Here is a 20,792-nt window from a genome sequence, read left to right on the forward strand (position 1 = left end):
AAGCATACACAATCATACAGAAGGTAATACATGATTAAGAGCAATGACATACAAAGCTGTAAAGTGCATTAAAAGTACAGAAGAGATAGGTATTTAAAAGAGTAATTGCACTTTGGACTGTTTGTTTATCAGCCTGATGGCCCAGGAAAGCGGTACGGAAAGTAGGCCAGTGTCACCTTTTGCAATCGAGTGATTCATCTTGCTCATAAGCGATCTTTCTCTTAAAACCCTTCTTATCACAGCACGGGCCGAACCGCACTTGACTCAACACTTTCCGGCTCCGAGCAGCGGTCTGTGGAGCGGCTTAACAAAGTTAACATGGTATATCATCGGACGATAGCGTAACTAATGACACGTTTAAGCGATATTATGGAGACTCAAGACAGACTACTGTTTTCGAAGCTTTTTCACAAGCATAGACAGGTAGAAGTTACTTTAAACCGCAGTGTTTTGGCTTGGAAGGAAACTGAGAAGAGCCGAAAACGAAGCTCTGGCATCAGCAACAGGGCTGAAACAGGTAAAAACAACATAGAAGTGAATTAGTTTACTTTGTAATAATTATTAACGCAATAAAGCATTTTTGACATGGCAAATAGCCTATCTAATCTTGTTCAAAAAGTGAGTGATACATATTTACATAAATGGAGTGACCATAAAACATGTTTTTACAATGTTGTTAAGTTGTATTTAAGTTTATCAATCCCTCCTATAAATTATTTGCCTGAGCATATACATCATTTGTCTTAGTTAAACATTGTCACCAATTCAAAAAGAAAGTATAGCAGCTGTTTTCTTATCAGGATTATTGTGAAGCAACAGTCAGGTCATGAAACTACTGTAGTTCTGTGGGGGTTTTTCAGTCATAAATAATAAGGAGGCCCTTGTTTCTTACAAGCAAATACTAGTCATGGTTAACTAGATTGATGAAAGAGGATTTCTGTCCCAGTGACCTTTTAAAAAATCTAAAAATGTCCTCTTTTTAATGCCAAGCCAAAACAATTAGTTGTTTTAACTTGGTCACTTAAAGTTGATGCCAAAAGAGGCAGAATGTGGTTTAAACATATACCGTGCATGTTGGGGTATAATATACCTAAAATAAAAATAAAAGGACATCCATTCAAAAGAACAGGAAAATAAGTTGTGTTTCAGCTTGTGACTGTTTTCATAGGTGATTTCAACAAATGTACACATAGCAGATTTTTTAACTAGCAACACATTTGTTACATTTGTATGTTGATTTATTAAATCAGTGTCTGAGATGAGTGGTTCCTAAGAACATAAATACTACACACCCTTAAGTGCTAGTGTAGCTGCAGTGAGCTGGAGTCCCAGCATGCACTGGAGTAATGGCCTTTACCTTAAATCATCTCTATACTGTAACTGTGGTTCTCAACCCGTCCTGGAAATGTTGTACCATTCCATCTTTTGCATCAGACAAATTTCACTTAATCCAGATGTCCTTTTCACCTCCTGGGGCTAATGTTTGTTCATCTCGATGAGTTCCCTGGTCTGCAATTACTATACCATATAGAGTGAAGTTATTACAGCTGGCACAGCACACTTCAGTTTAAACCTGGCCATTGACCTCCCTCAAAGTGGTATCAAGCGCCCTATAATAACCTGCCATAAAGACATCCATTTATTGAGTCAATGTTCAACACAGCTACACCAATGATAGCTGTGGCAAGTGTTTACGCAGGAGTTAGGAATCAAACGAGAGACTTTGCCAGTAATGGATACGCTATGGATAAGCCCAATGTCAAACACCATGGAGGCACATTCTTTGAGAGGTAATCAAATGACTGTGGTTGCTCATTTAAGCTGCATATTATTTGTATCTTTATGGACACAGTCTTTGAGTAGGGTTGTGGTTATCATTAGTAGGCACTATAATCAAGTTAATCAGTGACTATGGTAGACATAGATGTTTGTGACTGCAATAAGTAAACATATTTGCATGTACCTACCCAAAACATGAAATCAAATTGTTATAAAGTTCACAATGTTGTTGGTTAGATTTCCACACTTTTCTCTCTGTGTAGTTTTTGCACTGTTTGTTTAATATACATTTGAAACTCCTAAATGTTGCAACTGGACAATTAAGGAAATGACATTGAGACACTTTTTCTAGAATTCTCAGGGTTGTTAGGTCACAGGTTCAGTCCACCAGCAAATAAATAATGCAATATAAGGAGTAATATGTACTAGTTTTTGTCACTTATGAAAGAAAAGTGATAAAATATAAAAGAAAAAAGTTAAGAAATAATTCCGTACCATTAGCAGACAAAGTGTGATTTGATTATTAAGTTAAAATATATTTAGCTGATAGAAATACATTCAGAGTGACTCACATTTGACAGCTCTTCGTCTTGCTTGTGTCTGCCAATTCTTTCCACATAACATCGAACTTGACACCCAAATGCCATAAATGCCAGTATAAATTGATATGAGCACCTCTCTGGCCTTCATATTTTGCTATACAACATTAAGGGATGTTACCTCTTGACATTTAAGTGGATTTGGTCGAATCAGAGCATCTGTCAATCAGATGTCCTGAGTAGATCTACCGAGGCATTGGTATCCTAGCCAGGAATGTTGTTTACACACAGATTCACTCTCACACACAAACAAAATCCAATCACTGAGATGGCATTGCCTCTGAGACTGGAGTAAATCCTATGTCCACGTTATGCCTGAGTCACTCCTATACAATGCATGCTCCCATCTTGGAGGAAAATCTAGACTAAATCACTGCATATGCTCTAGAGAGAGCATCTCCCCATTGCAAATCACTATGCTTAGCCAGTAGTACTTCCTCAGGCCCTCTAAGCCTGGATATCTGCCTTTGCCAGAGGGGGTTTAGATATTTCCTTTCCTATATGGCAAAGCTGGATACAGATCCAACGTGTTACAGTCTGGGATTCATTTATAGCAATACAGGAAACGTTGCGAGATAGGCTGTAATATGGTATCAGCAGCACAAGAGTTCCTCTGTTACCAAGTCACATATCAAAATCCACCTATGAAAACTGCAGAAGCAAAACTAAGCTATAGGATTTCGTGCATCAGTAGCTCATAAAACTACAGTAAGTCTTACAATTTTGGAAAAGGAGACTAAAGCCATGCTAGTATCTCCGTCACACTTTAGTTAGACTTTGACCTTCACGCTAATATTAGCATTTCACACGACTATGCTATCATGTTGTTAAACATATTGCCACCATTATTACTAATGTCAATCACCACTATCACCATCTGATTTTAGCATGTTTACATCCTAACATTTGCTTATTAACACTTGACACAAAGTACAGCTGAGGCTAATGAGAATGTCAATAGATTTGCGGGAAGTAGTATGCAATTTAAAAATGGGATCTGATGATTTGCCAAGATGAAAGGTGATTTTATTTTTTACAGTTTATCCTGTAGGAAAGATTCATGTTTGTTTCAAATTTGAGTTAAATCCATCTATGAGTGTCAAAAGCTTTCACTCTAAACTACAAGTCTTAGAGGAGAAACCAGATGGCCTCCACAGTCACTGGGATCTATCTTCTGGGAACCGTGAATGTCCATAAATTAGGGCCAATCCATTGAGTAGTGGTTAAGATATTTAACTGGATAATTAAACATTTTTGACCCTATGGCAAACACTGGTGAAAAAGCGAGGGCATCACAAAGGTCATTAGGATTCTTCCTCAGGGAAACATGAATGTCTGTGCACAACTTTAAACTATTTATTCAATATTGGCTAAAATATTTCAGTCTGATCTGAAGTTTTATCTTTGTCACAGAAAGCTTAGGTCGCAAAAAGTATCTTTCCATTTCATATAGAAAGAAACAACACGTATTGAGCGGTGCTTTAAGTATATGTACATCTAGCAGTACTATTGCACCCCTAGTGACTGCTCTCCTGTTGTACTTTTACACCTCTGCTGTCCTTTCTTTTCCATCTGTTTGCCTTAGCCTTGGCTTAACAAACCCATTGTGCCTTGGAGAAATCCACGTCTTGTTTGACAGCTCACTGCCATGTGTGCGCAGGAAGATCTGTGCTTTGTAATCTAAAGAGGGTTCTCAATGCACAGCCCTGTCTGTACATTGAGAGACAGCTGCAGAGGGAGGAATGGAGAGAGATACAGAGAATTAAACACTGCCAGAAAACAACAGCTGGAGACTGGGGACGCTGTGGTTTAGACTGCATTACTGGAAGCAATAAAGCAGCTTTCATTAAATAGATTGTATTTATTTACCTGCAGCTGGGGTCAATACGAGTGAAAGGTCGGACTTGTATTGCCAATTACACAATGAATCAATGTTCTGGATGGTGAGGATGTATGAGAGTACAGTGCTGTCGTTTGCAAAGTAGGACATTTATCTTTTTCAATAATAATTAATTATATTGCAGAAAAACACTTGCATACCCATTTGTAGCTATTATTCAGCATGGGGGGAAGAACATGTTGCATCACCCGACAACATAGACAGTCCTCAAAAAATATTTCCCCCACTCTTGTCCCTTGAAATGCAACATGTAAAAACAGAAATGACATAAAAAAACTGCATACACAGTGTGAGGACACCTAAAAACGCAAGCATTTCCTTAAGCTGGCGCTGGCTTGTGCTCATGCCAAACCTCAGTAACAATAAAGGGATTACACACTGATCCAGTGTGTAAGGGGAGGTGTGCAGAGAACAACAGCAGAATATGAATATGTTGACAGCTTGTTGTTGTCAGAGGATTTAAGGTAGGTGAGGACAGGCACTGCGCTGTCACAGATATCATAATACACAAGCAGACACAAAATCTCTTGAGCACACATACGTGAATGCATCGGATATACTGAGTTAAAAATCCTGTAAGATCACCTCCAAATCAACATACACATCCTTATTTTGGGCTCATGAGAGAAAGTCAGCAATCAGGTGTGTGAAAAGGCATTTACTGACGTTATGTTAAGGCAATGTTAAGGAAACGAATATTTTTAGGGGTTAGCAAGATCATCAATCCAATAGTCTTCACAGGTTGCACCTTAATAATTGCAAGTACTTGTTGATACAGTTACAAAGTAGTCTCTAAATTCACACTAAACTGGTACAAACATTAAAAGGGACAGTTCAAGCCAAAATCTAGAATACATAAGCCTATGTGATTTGACTCATCATTTCTATCTTTCGCACAGCAGTGATACGGTTCCCATGTGAAATTGTTCACAAAAACCGGGTCATAGTGCCATCTTATTCTCGAGAAGGCAGACATTTCCAACACTTGGCAATGGTATTTTGAGGTCGAATTTTCCCTTAAAAGTACTGTAAGTAAAGTCAATTAAGGTTCCTCATCCATGGTCGCAGGAAAAATATACTAACCCACCATCATGAAGACTGACCTTCAATCACCAGCAGTGGTGCTTTTGGCTAGAACACATAAAGGCAGGGTTACAATAGCAATTAAAAGGGCAAACGTTGTTTTCAATGTAATCAAAGAGCTGCATTTAACTGACCTCTTTGGCCCCATTACATTAACTGAAAGAACCTCTTTGTTCATGTGTTAAAGGGAACAATTATTGCCAAGTCCAATGGCTCTCAATCCTCTGAGTACTGCTGATGTTAAGCCCTTTAGGTAGTTAAAAAGGGCCACTTTACTGATTTTAAACTTTACAAATGTGTTCTTCTCATAGTGCTTTGCGTTAAAGGCAGGCTCTTCAATATTTGGCAGCTCGATGATACAGTCATTGACTGAATGGAGACGACACATTGATTTTTTTATTTGTTATCTCTTGCAGCATTAAGTTAGATTGTTATAGTTTATTATGTTTTCTTGTGAATCTCTGTATCATTTAACCTATAGGCTTCTGAGTATGAATAACACTGTAATTCCTTGGTTAAACTGGTCATAATCTGTAGACCTACGCAACGTGAGAAGTCGCATTCAGTTGGAGCCACCAATGCATAAAGTCACGTGTAGAGCAAATTCACCAATTGTGTAAAAATCTGCTTCTGGCCCTTTAGCAGATTACAGCAGTGCAGATGTTAATCCATCTCATGTGGTTAGAATGGAAACCAGTAGCACCCTGGACCCCGAGGACTTGGATGTTTCTGGCTCACTGGAGAAAGGCGCTAACAATGCCAGAGTTAGGGATTACATTCACACTATGGGTAGAGCGAAGCACCGCCACTGCCAGGATGTGGCAATGTCTTGCCCATTGATAGTTGCTCATGTCAGGGTTAGGGAATCATCCTCTGCTGCTCCATGTTTTCATCCCATGCTATTGTCTCTTTGAACATGGCCCTATTTCCAAGGCAGTCTACTTGAACCTTTCATGTGTGGATCCTGAAGCCTGAATTTAAAACTTCACAGGTTGTTTCACATAGTTGTTGGGTAAAATCTGTTGTGAACAAATAACATTGTGGTATTATTTGCGGGACTATTTATTGGCTAGATGCAGTGGATTTTTCTTTAGGACAGTGCAAGTTAGCTTTTCCCCCTCTACACTTTATGCTAGGATAAGCTAAGCTAACCAGCTACCGGCTTTAGCTACGTATTATTAACCATTTCTCAACAAGAAAGAAAGTAAAATGTTAAACTATTGCTTTAAAGTTAGATTTTCCCCACAAGTATTATCTGTAGGTGAAAAGCTAGCTATCATATAAGACTAATCCTCCAGTCAATTTGACTAAATATTTACGGCCCAAGCAGAAGTAACTTTGTGTTTTGTTGCTATGCCTCAGGGACTTTAATCTTATTAATCATGAAGTCATCATTTCCTTTGACACGTCAGGAGATAAAAGTATTATTTTTTCATGACTCGCATAGTTTAAAAGTGTTTAACTTGAAAACATTGATATCAATTTCACTTGGCAGCCGTAAGTGTTTACTGTAGGCTACTGTACTGTAATGTCAATAGCACAAACACAAACCGTAGCGCTCCAGGTCACTCAACACTTCCTTGACTATTGTTGAAGTGAAAATATTAATATTAGCTATATATCTAGGTTGCACTGATGTCTGAGTATTTGTGATTTGTCTCTTGGAGATGTAACGGCATGTCCTTTTAACCTCATTGTCCCATCCAAGTGCAGAGCTAGTAAATAAAAACTTTCCTGCCTCCCAATTCCTGAATAGCAGATGTTTTTGCAGGTAGCAGACCTCACAGTACACTCTGAGCCCTGTGGTATGAATGGGAAGCATACACTGGCTTACTGCCTGTGCTAAGATTCTTTTCGAGCACAAAGAGCAAAAGTATGTTAGAGCAGAGCAGAGCAGAGAGGATCTGCCTTGTATGGCCGAGGGCTTAGCATGTAGTTTAGGGACTGCTACAAAGTAGGGAATTTGTGAGTGGGTGTGTGTTCAGTGTGTGTGGTGATGGGATTATTGTGTACTTGAGCGTGTGTGTGTGTGGCAGGGTTACTGGAGCAGTGTTAGAAAGTGGGAATGTCAGCTATTGTTTCCAGTTCCTTCCCTAACACAGTTCACTGGGATTGTTGAGAGAGACACACACACACAGACAGAGAGACAGAGAGACAGAGAGAGAGAGAGAGAGAGAGAGACAGAGAGACAGAGAGACAGAGAGAGAGAGACAGAGAGACAGAGAGACAGAGAGAGAGAGACCCCACCTGTTCTGACTCAATGATGAATGTTAGCTTGTTTCTTTGACAGAAGTTGCTTTGCCCAGCAGGCCAACACAGAAAAGAGTTCATGCATTTTTCCTTTCACCTTAAGCCAAGGGAGCTTAAAGTAACAAAAATGTAAGACAGGAGATATCATATTCTAATGTATTCCACTGAATGGTTTTGCAGAAACCCGGTACAGGTTTGGTGCTTGGATATCAAACAAACAGCAAAAATGATTTCATGTTGAATTATCTCAAATATAAATTTAAAAAATCATTGGTTCATCCCTGATGTGCAGTATTTTTAACCAAAGAAAATCAGCTTTTCTTAAATGCGCACCCTTGCATGGAATGATTTTTGGCATCAGCACATCTCAATGATAAGTCAAACCATTTGCACAACAAAAACAAAAGTAAAAGTTACCTCGACTATCGCACTGATGCATTTTTCTTTCCAGATTCTCAGGCCCGTGTTGGGAGATGTCTAGACATTAAAAATAATCAGTTTTGTAAGACGTAGTGTCACATATACAGTACACCTTAATCCCATTGTCAATAATGAGACATTATATGACTTTATAACAGAAGACATTTTTATTTTTCAAGTAGCTGTCGAAAAAAAGCAAATGATGGTGTTTGACTTCCATTAAGCCACTTCATTCTAAGGGTCCTGCTATTGTGCATGCTGACTCATTGTCCCACTGACATGGCTTACTGTGACACTTCTGTCATTAGTATCCCACTTGTTTTTCTAATATGAAAAGTCAAAATATCTGTTGTGAAAAGGGCTTATAGAAGGCTACCCAAGGAGAAGAGAAAAAGAGGACCTACTCTGCTCATTTTCAGGGAGATATTTGTATTTTGTGTCTCTACTGTGACATGTTTTCATGCTTTAGTGTTCAAAAAGGTCTTCATTTTTCACACACTGCCTCGCACACTCTTTGCTCCCTCTGTCTGAAACCAGAGCCCAGTCTGCTCTGATTGGTTAGCTGGCCGGCTCTGTTGTGATTGGTCATCTGCTTATAGATGTCCCGCCTGTCGACATTGTACGCCTATCATGTACAATGTGTTAGAACGTTAACCAATAGAAGAAAGAGTGTCATATAGTGATGTATATATGTTAAAGTAAACAAAGGAGTCCAATGGAGGTGGTAAAAGTAAAAGTGTCTCAGTCATGTCAGTCACTGCAACTGGAATAAAACTCCTCGTTCTCATTTCTTCTGAAATAAAGCTATTACCCGTACGGCCATAACTCTTCCTAAGTGTGAATATTGATGGCCATAAAGTTATTCATGCCTGCATGGCACATCATCTTTATTTGAGAGAGAAATTAAATCCTATTCCCCCAGGAAAGAAATAATATGTCATGGCTCCCTCCCATCCATTCCCCCATATCAGCTGAATACATTTGTGGGAGGTAATGCCTGTACAGTATGTGATGCAGTTGAAGAGGTCAGTTAAACTCATCACAAGTAATACTGTCATTTTCTAGTATAGATGTATTGATATCTGGATTTAAAAATGGGGAGGCTGTAGCTCAGTGGATAGTGTGCTGGATAGCAAGTTTGAGTCCCACTGCAGTCAGCATGTCGTTGTGTCCCTGATGGGTAAGACACTTCACCCCAAATTGCTCCTGTGGGGATTTTCCACAGTACTGAATGTATGTAAGTCGCTTTGGATAAAAGCGTCTAACAAATGACATGTAATGTAAACAAATAAAAATGGTTCACAAGGGAAAGTCAAATTGTGAGATCCAGTTCAGAATATGCATTCTTCACATTCCTTGCATTGATTTCCACCATTTTACATCCATGTGATGGGTCGTTAGTGATTCTTAAAATAATGTATTGCCTTCATCTGGATTTCCCTTGACCACTATTTTTCCCACTAACACCTCAATTACAATTATTGATGTGAAAGGGAACCATTTCTCAACAATCCCCTTTCTTTTCCCAATAACTACCTTTCAAACACAGTAAATTAATACCTATTAAATCCTTTTTAGGCAGATTTTTAGGGCAACTGACCCACCCATCTCTTCACTGCCAGCAGGTACCACATCGAGCCATACCCGATAAACTCTGAGATAGAACAATGCATGCAAGGGTTTCATCTAAGTAATTTTAAACTAGCAGCCTAAATCCTGTTCCCATGGGGCGAAAAAAGAACAAAAAGATGCAGTTTCTTCCCAAACACCCACCTCCTCCCTTGGGATATGTATATGTTACGCTCCCACTCATTTGACTGTTTGTGAAATGAATGCCAGGCTGCTATTCTAAAGTCATATTTTGTAACCAAAGAGACAAAGCGGGCATAATTTTAAAGGGGAAACCAGATCTTTCTCTTCTTTTATTTCCTTACTTGCTTAGTTACACATCCAGCATTTACAAAGCATATTAGTATTTATCTGATGAATGTAAGTCCAATATTTAGTCTCACTTTTTGGTCTCCACCAGCTGGCTCATCAGCTGAATATTCAACTTTATCAGCTATTTTCTGACTTTTTCTGTGTCTTAGAAATCATATAGTGGGTTTATTGGAACTTTTTCACTAAAGCAGCTGCCTCCTACATCTGGAAATCAGGCCGGCGAGTTGAGTGAGACTGAACCAAAACGATAAACATTTGTGGGGCATAAAACCAAAACAATGATCTGAAACAAGCTCCGTAAAGCTGCGGGGAACTGCAGAGTTGGGCGATTATTCTTTGTGGTTTTACTTTGGGCTACACACAATTTTGTGACCCATTGTTGATGTAAAAATATCGATTTCTGCAGCTTTAATGGTATTGAAAAATCTGAATGATAGTTTGCAAATACGACAAATAGCGATATATTATAAGACATTTTGTTGGGCATCAAGCAGTTGAATATATTTTTTTTTTCTGTCTCTTCAGCACACATCCATGCTCTGCAAGTGTGTGAGATAGTGGCTGTCCACACCAAAGATGATGACCAAGACAACAAAGAGACTAGAAGGAGTCGGGCGGAAGCAAAGCAGACCTCCCGGCTGCATCCCCATGCTTTCACAGGTATAAAACAAACACTGATATACACACTTAAAGGGATATTCCACACATATTACAAGTCAAAGTCAATCTGCTTGTCACAGGGAGTAATACTCAGCCTCTGAAAGCAGTTGTATCATTTCTTCTATAGCCCCGGGGGAGTTTTGTCATGTCTTGGAAAATGACAAGTGGTATTATGGGAAGTGTTTGATCCCGGGTTTTTTGTGGGTTGACCCATTTCTCAGTAATTTCTCATGCAATACTCAATATGATGCTTGAACCCTAATGCCTGAAGCCAGTTTTGTCGCTTTCCCTTGACTACAGTAGGTTAATGCCACATCACAGTTACAGTGTGGGAAAGGGTGCCAAAAGCCTGTGTTCAGCTCCACCAGTCACAAGTGATGACACTGGAAATAAGCCTGTAGACAGCTCCACAGTCTGAAAGTAATGCATTAACAAGAGAGTCCCTCACAGCTCAGTGGGTCTAGGATGGCAGCATGCCAGTGATTTATGGGCTAATGCATAATTTCGAGCCATTAGATTATATCCAAACAAGATCGAATTTACATTATTTATCACAGCCAAATGTTAAAAATTACCTCCCTAATGTGAGCTTTTACTGGCATTAGAGTGAGTCGAGCCTGACATGACTGCTTTCCCACGATCGGTGGAAACTTGGCTTCAAAGACACTCCCCATCACTTTCCTCATGATTATGTAACTTATTAAAAAGGAGGATTTTGCTCCCACTCTAAACGTCTCCTCGCCTGCCCCGCTGCAAGAAACGAGGTACGTTAAGTGATTTCCACTGAAGTACTCAAAGTTAACTTTTCCATCTGATAAAAAGAATGCTTGGTGTGATAATTTGACTTTGAAATGCTAAGCGGGTGAATTCGCCGCCAAAGTGCTTAGCGAGTGATTTTCCGCTCCTTAATGTAAATATTTCAGTAATGTTCCTAGCTGGATATTATATGACTCTACTTTTTGTCTGAATACCCACTGAGCCCTATTTAACTTAACTGACTCCTTCATGTCTCACTCACACATCAAATTGACCTGTTTTGTAAGGATAAAACTAGGGTTCATTCTCTGGCCAGGTCTGCACAATCGCAAAACCAGAGGGCACTGAGTCTAGTCTGAACACAGCATGTTGGCTCTCTGCTGATGTAAACACACCTGCTGGAAGTAGCGAGCTCCTACGCTCGCTTCACTGGCTTCCGGTAACTGCTAGAATCCACTTCAAGACACTGGTACTTGCTTACCATGCTGCGAAATGGATCTGGCCCTTCGTACATCCAGGACATGGTTAAACCGTACACCCCAGCGCGTGCACTACGCTCTGCATCAGCCAAACGACTCGTTGCGCCCTCGCTGCGAGGGGGACCCAAGTTCCCAACGGCGAAAACACGTGGGTTTGCTATCCTGGCTCCAAGATGGTGGAATGAGCTCCCCATTGACATCAGGATGGCAGATAGCTTACACACCTTCCGGCGCAAACTGAAAACTCATCTCTTTCGACTCCACTTCGAGCGATAGAACTATTAACGAAGCACTTTTATACTAATAAAGGACTGGCTTACCTAAAGCCAGTTGAGTAGCACTTGAAATGTTTTGCTCTATGAAACCTGATGTACTTATATGATTCTGTTTTCTTCAAGTTGTATTTTGTTGGACGAACGCACTTATTGTAAGTCGCTTTGGATAAAAGCGTCAGCTAAATGCAATGTAATGTAATGTAAAAGTATAACAGCTTTCAGATCAGGAACTTGTTTTGGTGAAACCATCTTTCTTCTGTTGGTACTCCTTTTTTCTATTCTTCATCCAAAAAATTGAAAGTATAGTGTGTTGGTAAGTGGTTATGGACCGACAGAAAGGTTGACGGATCAATCTCTGCAACAGATGGATTGGCATACTAGACCTAAATTCTCTTTAAATAGCATTGTCTAACTCTTAGTCTTCACCCTTCAGTAAAGGGAACTGAGAACTTCCACACCAACACTATGTGCAATATAAATATCATTACCATCATTACAAAACACTTGCTGCTATACAACATGTGCAATATCATTATTATTAATGATGTTCTCCGTGCAATTACGTATCTGCCAATACGTTTTTTTGCACTACTAAATACTGTTAATATTTACATCAATTATGTGACCGTCTATGTTTCCTGTAAATATGTAATTGCCCGTTTTACTGCACTTTTAGTGTACAGTTTTATTATTATGCTATGTGCTATTTTTGTGCTATTTTTGTGCTACAACAATTTCCTTCGGGATAAATAAGGTCCTATCTTATCCTATCTTAAGTTATTGTAAGGTTACAAGCCATACTGTACATAACAAAAGGAGACACAGTAAAAACAAATATACGTCCAAAAGAAAAATGAAATGTCTCTGGTAATTGCTATCATTTTACATTCAACCCTGACAACCCTTAAAAAAGGCATATATTTTTGCCTGGTTTTTCTCACATCTTCCTTCTGTTTTGTTCCTCTACAGTTTCCTATATCAGAAGAACAAGGCAGCACCAGTGGTGCTGCAGTGAAGTGATTTTCCACTCTGCCAACCAGGCACTCAGCGAGCAGTGGATCAAAGTTATCAATGAGCAACTGGCATTACTCAGTACGTACTGTTAAATGGTGTTCTCTAGCAGATGTGGTAATGTACTCGGAACTTAATCACTTTACTACGTGCCATAAAAATGCCACGTAAATGGAATTTGGCTTGGTGTGTACTTGGAAGATTACAAAGATGAGTACACACGTCATTAAGCTGCACTACAGCGAGCCAAAGTGCCAATGTAACTGCAAGAAAAGCTTATCTATTAGCACATTGGTAACGTTATTTGGAAAAAGTAATTGTTTTTAATGGTTTTAGAAATCGCTACTTGCTGTTTTTCCGGCTGAGTTTGGACTGTCAGACATTGATGACAGGTGTTCTGTGAGGATGAGGCTTTTTATCTCTCAAGCAATTTCAGAAGCTGTCAGCTTTGTGCACAAGGGACATGCAATACAATCTTTATTCTGAGGGGTTTATAGACTACTTCAGTGAGACACCACCTTACAGGATGTAACATAAGTTACTGTAGTGCCCAAGGAAAACCTTGGAAACACTGAAATTCTTCAAAGGATGCTTATTAAAGGATTCAAGACAAGACTTATTGCTAAATGAGTTCTTCTACACCTCAACCAGCCTGTAAGGAAGCTAAGTTTTACCGTCCATAACAAATATTGTATTCATTTCAGTGGTATAAATGCCCACAGGAGAGCCCTTTGGAAAACTTTCAATAGAGGTTGCCCTCCTGCATTTCTCTTTCTAGACAGCACCTCTCAGGCAGAGGCATAAAGAATGAAAATAGCGATAGCCGATAGTCTGATGAAATATAAATGGTGGTTATGCAAACATTAAAAGAGTGTCCTATATGTTAACACATTTTTAAAACATAATTATTTGGAAGAGGTAAGGAATTTAACTGTCTTTTAATTAATGGAACAAGGTAATATACAAATTGCGTACCAGAGGTTTTAGTGTGTAACTATCATGTGGAGATTGAGTGTAAGATGGTTTAAACCATTTGTATTGGCGAACTTGGCTCTGTTTGTGATGAATCAATTCAAGGAAATTAACTAGGCCTACATTCATTGTGTTGATGAAGCCTGAGTGTGGTCCAATAGTGTTAGTCTCCTCCACAGTACACCTTTACATCACCCATTGACAATCCATTTATGTAATCTAATGGAACTTTTGTCTTATTGCCAAACAATATTGCCCTCTATATTTATTTGTGCTCATTTATCTCTTGATCCCAATGGATTCATTATTAATTGGAGCAGCTGCCATAGCTCAGTTAGTTGTCTTCAACGCAGTCTTCTTCAACGGCCATAAACAAGCCATTTAGTATTCTCCATCGCAGCACTTTGTAGGTTTATCAGCGAATGATGCAGCACCTCTGAATTGCTTCACACTCCTCCCACAGTGGGTAGACACATCATTTATTTTGTGAGCGGCTTGTTTTGGGGATAAGTCAGTTTGACCGAGCATTCTGGGAAAGGTGTCTGGTTAATGAAAACTACATCAAGCTGCTGTCAGTTACACATTTGTAAAAAAGGTAAACACTGAGCCTTTTTAATGAATATCTCACACCCCTCCCTCACTTTGCAGCCCACCGACCGAAGAGCCTTCTGGTGTACATCAATCCGTACGGGGGAAAGCGGCGCGGGAAGCGTATTTACGAGCAGAAGGTGGCCCCACTGTTTGGCCGCGCCTGCATCTCAACCGACGTGATTGGTGGGTCCCTATCACTGGCTTTCCCTAAGATTTAAATAAAAAATCTGTCTTGATGCCCGCCGTATAGATCTCCACTGCCACTGTGGCCTCTCGAAGGGACCGAGGAGGCTTCCAAGGATATGATTTGCCTTTTAGTGCCATTAATCATGCCAGCGCCTTAATGGAAGCTGTGATAGTTGATAAGCAAGGGTATCCAAACACATCTATTATTCAAAAAGTGTTTGCTACTGCTTCACATACTCTGGGTATTGATGCTCCATCAGATTGAATACTATTCACCCTGGGTTTCCTACAGCGGCTGTGAATTGCAGATGCATTTGTGTTTATATTACATGCCTGAAAAACGGATTGTAATGTTGTTTTTGTCGGCCTAAGGCTTATTTTGCGGGCTGTTTTGTGACTTTGTATCTTTGCTTTTTCTGAAAATGTATCTTTGTGACTTATCCAGTTAATTCATGTTTCAAAAATGCAGTGTCTGGTATTTTGATACAAGTCAGGCCACACAAAATCGACTTACTTTGTCTGTACATTTCCCTTTCATTGAAGTTGTATTAACCCTTAGATGCATGAGTGACTGGACCCACACTCTTCCATAAGTGGGTCAAAAAGGACCCGTATTAGAATAATATGTGTTTTTATGTCATTTTGGTTAAGAAAAATCACTTGTATAATATTTAGTATTATATTTTGGTTCACACTAGAAATATTTTATATTACATTTGTCACTATTTATAATTTTAAACATTTTTTTTACATTTTGAAAAAAAACGTTTTCCCACAGGATTCCATAGGAAATGCATGCGGGTCATTTTTGACCCACTTATGGAAGCTTGGGGTAGTAATACAAAAACTACAATTTCTTAAAATGTAAACATTTGAATGGCATGATATCCAAAACATGTTTTTTGAGGAATAGCTGGAATATCAAATGATACACAAATATAATTACAAAGATACTTCAAGAAAACCAACTCACCGGGTCAAAAAATACCCACTTATGCATCTAAGGGTTAACACATTGAATTTGTTTCCATAGTTACAGAGCGAGCCAATCATGCCAGGGACCACTTGAAAACGGAGGCCAATCTAGATAAATATGACGGGTGAGTACTCAAGCTAGGTGGCTGATTTCAACACTGGTTCTTCACTGTGACATGGAGCTGACTCCTGTCTGTTCATATTGCAATAAAGCTTTTGAGCTGGGTATCAATTATCGCCTTTTAGGAGCTTGTAATGAAGCTCTGTTGTGCTGCAATCTGTCGTGTCAGATTGTAATCACTGATACACAGCCCCGTGTGCATTTGTGCGTCTCAACTACACTCATTTGGATGATCTCACATGTTGACTTGCATTTCCAGAGTTAGTTTTCTGTAACCTTGTGTAACCTTATATCACTGTAGATCATTTGGCAAACAGTTGGTTTATAAGCTTGAGTAAACATGCTGGCATTGTAACAAAGAGATACAGTTTTCATCCTTTCGTTACGACTTATTCCTTCAAACTTGTTGGCCATGTTTTTATTTTGACTTTGGTTTTGGCTTTACAGTTAAAGTACATATGTGATTACAATCCATGCTGTGGGTAACATGAATGCAACATTATTGGCATTTCATTCATTGATTCTTTAGCCATTTCCTGCAAAACCACATATGTCATCATGAGTGGATCTGTAGGATTTGAAATCTGGGTAAAATAAATAGTCTGTGTAAAATATTGTGTAGTAGAAGTTAAGATATTTCACAGGAGAAGTTGAAATGTTTCCCTGCTTGAGGTGCTGGGGAAAAAGTCAGGGGATATCTTAAGTGAATATAATCTATCCTAAGCATCATGGTTATCAATTAAGTTCATTCAAAACAGCTTGTATTAAACAGAGATTTCTGAAACTTTGTTTAAAGATATTCTATGATTTGAAAAGCCCCCAGGACGGATCCCTGTGGTACTTCATGAGAGGAATGAGTAGAGGATAATTTACCATTTCTAACAATTGTACATGATGTTGCAGCTCAGGACTGTGAATAAAGGCAGTATGCGAGGGTAAATTGCAGCTGATAGCTGAACATTAGGTGCATCAATAACATGAAAGGTTTTTACTCCGCTGTCTACAGCTACTATCCATCAGATATTCAGTCCCGCAGAGCTCAGAGTTAGAGTCCATTATGCTTTTTTCTCTGCAGTTCATAAAACGTCTGGGTCCATCTCTGTAAGGTTTTGGGAAAGACAAAAAAAAAAAAAATAGGTGTAATGCTGGGTGGCACAGTGTGATTTTCCTATTAATTGAATGATTTCTCACTGTTAGACTCGCAGCCTGCTGTTATTAGTGTCAAGGTTTTCTGGCAAAGTAGTAGTTTTCTAATGATAAAAAAGCAAATGTGTCACAGAACTAATGTTAAACTTGTGTATACTGATATAACTTGTCTGCCCAGGGTGGTGTGTGTGGGTGGAGATGGGATGTTCAGTGAGATCCTGCACGGATTAATCAGCAGGACCCAAACAGACAACGGCGTGGACCCGAACCAACCGGATGCTGAGTTGGTACCGTGTTCTGTGCACATCGGGATCATTCCTGCTGGTGAGCTTTTGTCATTATATCATTAAAAACCATATCCAGTGCAGGAGGAACGGTTTTGGGGGAAATTATTTGTTATAATATTTATCATATTAAAGAAATGTAACTCTGGTAAAGGGAGAATATGGTATTCACATGTGTTTTGGAATTAAATTGGTCCCTTTATGCTTGTTGGGGGTTTCTCTTTCCTGTAGTGTTGTATAGGTTTTTGTGCATGTAAATGGTCGGCAAAGTGCGATATTTAGGAAATCGCTCTCCATCATAATGACATACTTCAAATAAACTTGATGTCACAAATTGCACTCATATTTGTCTTCTGACATTGTATACCTTAAAATACTTTTGTGTGAAGTGGCAGGGGGTCCCACCAGAGGCCGCGGGGGGTCAATCAGTCCAAGTGCCATAAATGGAAATGTGCTGTGTGACATTTTGAGCTAGAAACACAGTGCATGGAAACCGATAGGAGGCTTGATGGTAATAGCGTAGGCGTTTAAATATTGTCTGGGGCACAATAAATGATTTTTAAGGTGTGTGTGTTCTCTACTCAGTCACTAGCAGAAATACCAGCTGACATTATGTTTGATCTTTGTGAGATTAACAGTAGCAGCAGCAGAAATAATCCATAAAATTGCATGAGAAGTTTTAAATCATGAATGAGCTCCCAATGTCCAACGAGTCTTCTTAAAGTAGCTGAGTAATCCAGTGAAAAACAGAAACAGGTCCAATGTCACTCAAACAAGCTAAAATATAATGCAAGGGAAACAAGGCCTTTGCAAAAAGAACAAAAACATCCAAAAAGGAATCGACTCACCGGCAGACGAGCAGGGAAAGAGTAACTCCAGCTCTGGATTGGCATGCTCCGCCTTTCTGGTCCTCAGTCTCTTCCCTTTAGTAGCTGGGGGTTTCTCAATGTCGAGAACGCTTCCTTGGGAGGACATGTCCCTCCGAGTCAGGTCCTTCAGAGGCTAGGCAAGAATCCTTCCTGGCATTCGGAGAACTAAGAATGGAACAGGCTAGCAAGTGTGCAGGTGTGCGTCATATGAGACGGCCCGCTTTAAATTGAGCGCGATTTGTTTGAAGACTCATAATTGATTTGCGAAGATCGAAGATGTACTTGAGTAACTGTATTTTGTAAAATGATCATCTCTCCAGGACAGAACCACTAAACTAACATAAAACGTTCTCCTTCTGTTTGCAGCCTTGAAAAAGTCCTGGAGGATAAGCAGCCATAAGAAAATCATAAAATCACCATCACCAATAAATAATACAATTTGTATTCATATATCATACTTGATGTCTGCAAACCTTTCTTACACATCTTGGTGCACATTGTAGCATAAACCACAAATATCGAGAAAAGAGGCAAAGTCAAAACAAGGTTCACTTTAATGATTTATTTAGGTGCAAAGCGCTCTAAGGTCTCATTCAAACCTAATAGTCCGCTTCTCTGGTGCGCACCCGACGACAGTTTGTTACATTGTTTCATTTTTCAGAAGGTTCGGTTTGCGTTCACACACGTTCGGTTTGCGTTCACACACGTTCTCAAACGGACTATAAACTTTAAACACAAGTCATGTACACATTTATTACGCTACTGAACATACTTACATTTAAATGTGTACTGCCTGGATTCAGCCATTTTCCGGCAAAGATTTGGGAAATTGGTCCGTGCCGTGCGCAAAGCATTGTGGGGCTTTTAAGACCGCCGAGGATACACACATGTGCATCCTCTACATTTCACGCAACGAAGGACTCAGTCCTCGGTAGAATTTAAAGGATCCTGTACATTGGAACAGTCCTTCGGCGGGATTCGATGATGTAGCATCCTTGAAATAGTGGCTCTGAAGGATCCTTCCTTGACATTGAGAAACACCCGCTGCCAGGGCAGGCTTTCCTCTGGCTCTCAACAAACTCCATACAAACATTTCCCTCTCCCTTCCCCAGGGCCACGCCCCCCTTCCTCACCTGTATTCAACAGCACACCTGATGAGTGCCTAGTGGGAGGAGACAAGTTAAACCAGGGGAGAGAGTGACACACTGTGGCCGTTTCTCAATCGCGAGGATGCTTGCTTGGTAGCACATGTCTTCCGAGTCACTTGCTTCAGAAGCTAGGCAAGAATCCTTCCTGGCATTCGGAAAACGAAGAGTGGAACAGGCTAGCAAGTGTGCAGGTGTGCGTCATATTAGAGGCCCCACTATACATTTTCCGCCACAGATTTGGGGAAATTGGTCCGTGCGCAAAGCATTGTGGGGATTTTAAGGACGCGAAGCCTACCCATGTGCAGCCTCGAAATGACCCCCAAACCAAGGACGCGGCCTCTGTGGAATTCCAAGTATGCTGGAGATTGGAACAGTCCTTCGGCGGCACTCGATGACGTAGCATCCTTGAAATATTGGCTTGGAAGCCAGTTTCCTCGAGATTGAGAAACGGCCTCTATCATATAAGCCATAAACATTGTCACAATAACCCTTCATTAAAATGACCATTGGCGATGTAGTTTGGTTTAAAACAATCTCCCGTACACTGTCCTGCTGACATATACACTACACAAACAAATATGTATTAATCCACAGGAGAAAATAGTCCCAAAAACGTTTAGTTACTGTAACTGACTTTTAAGGAACACCTCCAGAAGAACTAGAGGGTCAAGCTGTAGGGGAACGTTATTTAACCTTTTTATTCTTCCTTAATGAAAGTATACAATTATAACAACATTTTAAGATTTATACTTTATCCCCGCAGAAGAGGCTAACAAAAACAGCGCACAGCTCTATAAGTAAGGTATTTCACCTGTTGTTCCTCTCTAATGAAAGTATATGTTCATAACATTATTTAAAGATTTATACAGGAAGTAATGTGTTAGGGCAGTGATACTTTATGGGGTTTCTTCCTCGTATTTCTTATTTAAAAAGGTGCAAGAGTGCATTAAGAAAAATCAAATAGACTAATGGCAAATAGAAAAAAAAAGGGCCGGGGAGAATCCCTCGGACCTCTGCCCCTGGCCCCCTTTACAAAATGTACAAAAAAGGCCATCAGGAAAAGCAATGTAGGTGTCCCCTAGGGTCATAGAGCCAAAGGCAGTGTAAGGAATGCTGGTTAATCCTTACCCAAATCGGTTGAAGGAAGCAAAAGTTATTTGTTGTTCTAATGTCCACTTGTCAAGTCGGGGAGTGTTTACTGCTGTCCTTATGAGATACAGTCACTAGTGCAGCTATAAATACATTAATGTACTGAGAATTCAGACAACAAAAACATATTTTTCGGCGCCGCACTAAAAGCATCTCCACTCCATTGTTGTTCTTGAGATGAAGATAATTTCACTGCCG

General features: G+C 39.8%; 1 protein-coding gene across 1 annotated transcript in view; it reads left to right on the top strand.

The window, feature by feature from the left end:
* Window positions 1-259: 259 nt before the first annotated feature.
* cerk (ceramide kinase) overlaps window positions 260-20,792 on the top strand; it is a 34,898-nt gene continuing 14,365 nt past the window's right edge. Inside the window, exons 1-6 of the mRNA XM_034234397.1 lie at window positions 260-517; window positions 10,498-10,632; window positions 13,112-13,234; window positions 14,774-14,899; window positions 15,936-16,002; window positions 17,323-17,468. Of these exons, the coding sequence (XP_034090288.1) occupies window positions 349-517; window positions 10,498-10,632; window positions 13,112-13,234; window positions 14,774-14,899; window positions 15,936-16,002; window positions 17,323-17,468 (766 nt within the window). The 5' untranslated portion in view covers window positions 260-348. The remainder of the gene's footprint in view (window positions 518-10,497; window positions 10,633-13,111; window positions 13,235-14,773; window positions 14,900-15,935; window positions 16,003-17,322; window positions 17,469-20,792) is intronic.

Source organism: Gymnodraco acuticeps, unplaced genomic scaffold, assembly GCF_902827175.1.
Source record: "Gymnodraco acuticeps unplaced genomic scaffold, fGymAcu1.1, whole genome shotgun sequence".
Taxonomy (NCBI): Eukaryota; Metazoa; Chordata; class Actinopteri; order Perciformes; family Bathydraconidae; genus Gymnodraco; species Gymnodraco acuticeps.